This window comes from Pygoscelis adeliae, unplaced genomic scaffold, assembly GCF_000699105.1.
Source record: "Pygoscelis adeliae isolate BGI_AS28 unplaced genomic scaffold, ASM69910v1 Scaffold389, whole genome shotgun sequence".
Taxonomy (NCBI): Eukaryota; Metazoa; Chordata; class Aves; order Sphenisciformes; family Spheniscidae; genus Pygoscelis; species Pygoscelis adeliae.
Genome location: NW_008825568.1, coordinates 355,167 through 361,166, shown reverse-complemented (window position 1 = coordinate 361,166; position 6,000 = coordinate 355,167). Strand labels below are relative to the sequence as shown.

At 37.5% G+C, this 6,000-nt stretch overlaps 1 protein-coding gene across 2 annotated transcripts in view; it reads right to left on the bottom strand.

Moving 5' to 3' along the window:
• Positions 1–927: 927 nt before the first annotated feature.
• Positions 928–6,000, bottom strand: part of CPNE3 (copine III) — a 30,784-nt gene continuing 25,711 nt past the window's right edge. For both annotated transcript variants that reach the window (XM_009332522.1, XM_009332523.1), the window contains exons 15-16: positions 5,513–5,749; positions 928–4,051 (exon numbers count right to left, since the gene is read on the bottom strand). In XM_009332522.1, coding sequence (XP_009330797.1) covers positions 3,941–4,051; positions 5,513–5,749 — 348 coding nt within the window. In that variant the 3' untranslated portion in view covers positions 928–3,940. The remainder of the gene's footprint in view (positions 4,052–5,512; positions 5,750–6,000) is intronic.

The window sequence follows — 6,000 nt, the reverse complement described above, 5'->3', positions numbered from 1 at the left end:
AGAAGTTAGGAATAGGACACACTTGACCACATACAGTAGTCAGCCCAAGTGAAAAATAAAGAAGGTGGAGTTGTTCTCACAGGCCATCTCATAATATTGCGCCATTTAAAAAAAGGAAGCATCTGAATGTAGCTTTGCTTGGTTCCCAGTTACGTGTTTTACTAACAAGCCTGCTAAGAAAAACCATCACGATCATAGGAAAGTAATGAAAAAATATGAAAAGATTTTGTCAGAATTAGGCCCTTAGGTTTAAAGTTTAGAGCAACTAAATTGACTGCTGGTGATTTGAAAAACCTTAAAAAGCCATGTAAAAATCCATGGACTTTGTCTCCAATACATGTTTTAATTTGAAAAATATTTATTGCTACAGTCAATCCAAGCTGACTAATTTATACTGTATAGTATCAAAGCTCACTCAGGCTCTGTATGGCATCGCACTCCGCTGCAATGCTATGTCTCTAGCATCTCTGTTTCCCAATAAAGCTTCTTAGACTCGACTACACTTGAATGTAAAGAAACTGAAGGGTGGAGTAGGAGAATGTATTTGAAAATGAAAAATAACCAAATCTCTGTGCCTCTCTACTTAAAATGTAGACGCTGTTCTGAAAAAAAGTTTGGGAAAACCTGATAATAATTGTATGAAATAGCATGCATGGGAGAACTCTAACGTGGCAAAGAGCATGAAACAGTCACTGCTAAAACCATCCAATTTCAGAATATCTTCTTGCTAAAAGCCAGTATGAGATGCTTTACGAAATATACACTGCATATTCAAAACCACTGAGTGAAAAGGCATTTTTTTCTCTCATCTAATAATACTAGTTATAAATCTGAGCTGTTCAGCCTGTGGAATACTCATAGGAACCGCAAAAGCAGCATTTATCATTAGACAGGAAACGCTGAACACAAAAGCACAACGGAAGAATAGCATACTGAAATTATATTTTTAATGCATAGGCATTGTAAATCAGTTAACGTCATCAGAACTGAAATACATAGGAAAGTAAAAAATTCTGGTTACAGGTTCTCTCTCTGCTGTACATATGTATATATTACGCCCATTAAATGGCAAAAAGCATCCGATTATGAAGACTGCTATACATCACTTTTATCACAAGGTGGTGCAAGTGACCTACAAGCACATTCGCTTTACAAAACTTTGACAATATTTTGCTTTGTCACCCTCAGGCTAAGAAGGCATTTTTTACATGTAAAAATAAACAAACAAACAAAGGCAAAACAAAACAACTCCCCTCCCCCTTGACTCACAATCTGCTGCATTCCTTGACTCAGAATATTGCTTCAGCCTAACCTAAAAGTTTCCAAATTTTCCAACAGGCTGTTAGCTGTACACCTCCAGGAGAAGTTATACTGGGAAAATGGTTCTTGCCACTGTCAGGTCTGAAACACTTTTCTTTTACACACAGTAAGGCACATTGAGAAGTAGGTGTTGTTGATACGCTATCGAATTCCCTAAGCTTGAGGAACATGGGGGCACTTTTCCAACACGAGATAAAGAATTCTCTATTGTAGATACTCCAAATTTATGTATAGAATACAAAAAAACCAAAAAGGTTTATGTATTTTATATGCAGCAGATATTTAGTACAATAATAGCTATTAACACACTTAAATGCATTTAAATGCACTTCCACAGCAACTTAAAACAGAATTGGTAACAGCACTCAGACGCAGCATTGTATTTTGGCAGAGAGCTCAGAGGAACTTCAGTAGTATCCTGTACTCCTATCAGTAGTACTCGTCCACGTCAACGAATCTAGACAAAGCATTAATACTGCATCCAGTTATCTCTGTAGATGGAGCGAGTAGCTGTGAAACAGTTTACTGTTCCAAAATCATACAGTATCAATTTGCAGCAGTGTGATTTAGGTTCATTATAACTACTTCCTTGATCTTAATATTTTGTGTTGCCTATCTGGAATGACACTTCATTATAATTCATACATAAAGTAGTAACACATTTGCACTACTCTGATAAAAAGATGACTGTGGATTTTTATATAAACACACACATTAACTAGATTTCAAAAAAGAGCGAGCTTGGCTTAATACGAAACAAAATCTCTTCCTTAGTATTCCACTACTGAAACTATTTAGGACCTGCTTCCACCAAGGAAAATGTAGTGGAGAATAACATATCCATCCATGATTGATAACTAGTCAACTGTCTACAAAACATTTGGTATGTTTTACAGGATGTGTAAGACAATCTCAACACATGTATCTTTCATCCATCAACGTTAATGTGAATTCAGATTTTTGACAGGATTATACATGTATGGAAAAAAATAAAATAAAAAATATACCACACAGAGCAGCTCCAGCAACTTTAAAAAAAAAGTCAAATACAAAGTCACATGCACTATGATCTGGTGTAATCTTGAGTGCCCAAGTATGCTGAATCTAGTGTCAGTCCATTCTGTTCTTACATGTTACAGCTGGACCATCCGGAATCAGATCAGTTGGATGTCTAACTCTAAACCACTTCAAATGTGAAAATGCAAAAATTAACGTTCAAGGTGGGCATTTTGGAAGTGATAAAGGAGACCTTTACATCCACTTACGTTACATGCGCTGACAGATCAGAAGAGATCCTCAGCAAGCAGTATGCAACCAGGAGACAAGAAAGCTTCATCTGTCCACTAAGCAAACACAACATGATTTACACAGGGTGTAAATGGTGAAGAGAAAACTCAAGCCAAGAAAATAACCTAGAAATTGTTTGCCCTAGAGAAATGCAGTATGATTATAGGATTAGAGCTTAAAGACTTTCTTATGTCTTCCTACTGGGAGGGAAGAGGGAAAACTGTTTTTTTTGCAGGCACTTTTCATTAGTGAGCTCATGAAAAAGAAGCATGATTCAAAATGTGATGAAAACAATATAAATCAGGTAGCACTTTCAAGAACTGTCTTTGCTTAAAAATATGCAGCTATAAATCAGACAAAACTTTTTAGTTAAAAAGTGAACTCCCACTTCACAAAAAGCCCTTTAAAGATCAATAGTCATGACTGTTTTACAGGAAGAAAGAAAAAAAACAAAACACAAAAAACCCCCCAAAACAAAACCCCAACCAAAATAAAATCTGGAGTTCCCCTTTTCCAGCACCGTACACACTGAAACACATCTTACAGCCTTTACAGTAGTAGCCTCAAAGGCCAATAGTAGTATTCTGAGATGTTAGAGGTTTACCTTGATTTACCCTAGTTATTCCTGTACTACCTTAAGAGACTGCATACTATATAAAAGAATATATACTTTAATGACTTGTTTGGCTCATGTTCACACAGCCCTGAATCCCAGGCATTGGCCAAAGGCACTGAAGTGGTAAATGTGAAGTAGGCATGCAAGGAGAACCTTTACACACTGTTCTGGCACTCATCTAACTATGAAACTCCTGTGACACAATTTTGGTATGGTGGCTTAATAGACACAGAAGCCTGAAGTATTCCAAATTCGTTGAAGGACATACAAACTTTTATCTGCTTGGTGGGGATAAAACCCTCTTTTTCATTTCAGACTGGTTTTATGATCACTGAGAAACTGCAGTCCTTGGTGCTGATCCCTGCAAAAGCAACTGAATGCTCCCACTGGCCGTATTTATCAAAGAGGCAGCTGGTCCGCTTCCAGCCGTTCTCCCCCTTCTCTCTGCATATGCAACCTCTTCTCTTCCACTCTTACTTTTCAAAATAAAATGCACCCATGTAAGCCCTATCTCTCAAATCAACATCAAATATTAACACAATTACAATTTTGGCCCTTAAAAGGCACACTTGGCAAAGTGATTTGCAGGCAAAAGCTAACAGACATTACCATACAGAGGTGTGTGTATACATGTATACAGAAGTATCTTGAGAACCAAAGTCTGCAGATACAGCAGGTAAAGCAAGCACAAAGTCTTGGCTCCCCTACTCAGCCCATTCACTTTGCAGCAGGATTCTTAGGAGGTTGCAGTTTGTAGGTGCTGAAGTAGTTCACCACTTGCTGAGGGACTTCTGCCAGGACACACTGCGCCAGAGCTTCTTTTGAAGACTTATAAAAAAAAAACAACACACCACCAAGTTTCAGTTTCCACCAACTGTTAAAGGAGATCCTAAGATGGGTAATAAGCACCTCCTCTACTAGGCCAATTTAAAGTCTGACATTTTACAGAGGACTCTACACAGCGCCCTTGTGGGACAGATGGAAGCTTCCCTGACATCTTTACCTTCTTGCTCCCATTACCAGGAACCAGCTGGCTGCCTTGTTCCACTGAAGTAATAGGAGCTGGGTGCACGAAGGGCTGCCATGTCTGAAGACACCTTTTGTCATGCGAAACACACACACACAGTGCAGACGTCGAACTTCAGCCATGCAAACACACTTCCGCTATCTGCTTAAGATGTCCATTCAGGGGCTTGTCTTATCATCTGCAACCTTTTGCACCAAGTGTTATCCACAGTAACTGTACTGCTACAGAGCAGCTCTTCTAGAGATACTGTTTTTACTGTAAGACTAAGTATCCATGGGAAAAAAGCACGTCCCTCTTTCTAGAAACTGAAAGCATTTGAATATATAATTTTATACTGAATATTGACCCTAGTTAATCTACATCCAAGTGCATTATTCAGTAAGCATATTCTATATTGATTTTGCTCTCCTTCTCCTTTCAGTTTGCCTGAGTTGCTCTGAGGTTAAACAAAGAACTTGTATCAAAAGTAAAAATAAAAATACAAAGACAAAATAAGGAGGTATAAGGAGTATTAACAGGGTTAATATTAAGAAAAATTAACAAAATTAGAACATATTAGAATGGAAATAAAAGTATTGATCTTATCTTCTTCATCCTGAGGAAATTTTGGGTCTTTTTTTTTTTTTAAACCAACTTCTTCCAGTGATATGACATTTAAAAGCCGGACTATATTAGCCTGCGTATATTTTATTAGGTTCTACAGCAAAAAATCAGGACTCCATTCTTTCACCGCCTATTTTTTTTGTATATTTGCTTTAATGAAAATGAAAACTATCACCACTATTGTGCCCACACACAATTTCTACTGATTATGACCTCCCCGATATAGTCTTGAATTTTAACACTGCAGTAAAATGTGAGACTAATCCACATTTACAAATCGGCATCCACAATAAAAAACACTTTTCCTTAAGAACAAAACCACAGTAAGTTCTTCCTCCCAAATGAAAAACACATCCATTTGTTTAATCAAGTCTGAGGGAGATTTACAAAGGTCATTTCCCTGCAGCAACTTGCCAGAAATGCAGTGCTCAAACCAGAAATGGAGTCTTTTTAAACATGAATCAGCTCACCTAATGGAAATTCTACAGATGCTGAAGTCTTCTGTCCTTTTTTTTTTTTAAGCATTTGATACAGACTTATCTCAGACTTCAGAGTTCATTTCAGAGACACTGCAAAAGCTTAGGACTATACGTAGGATATCCTAGCAAACCCAGCATACTTCTACAATATTTACTAAGCATACCATCAAGATTACTTACGTTTTGGAACTTCCTGAATGGCACAAACTGGACAATGTCTCTGACAGCTGGTTCTCCTGACGAGGACCTAAGAACTCCATTGTCACCATCAAGAAACTCCATAGCATCAAAGTCTGCTCCTCCAACACCAACAATGATAATGGACATGGGCAATTTTGAAGCATTAACTATGGCAGTTCGAGTTTGATCAAGGTCTGTTATCACACCATCCGTTATGATCAGAAGTATGAAGTATTGCTGTCAAATCAATAAACACCATGTTATGACAAAGAAATAGAAAATATGTAGGCATGTACACTTAGAAAAATGCACATACAGACTACATACTGTTATCACTTTGAGCATGTTCAATGCACTCACTGAATTGTACAGTCAAATGTCTAAGTTGTGGTCAGGCTTCATCTGTACAGTCCAAAGAAATTTATAAGGACAACATAATCAATCTTTCAAAAGAAGTCATCTTTAAACAGCCACCTCCCAAAAACCCA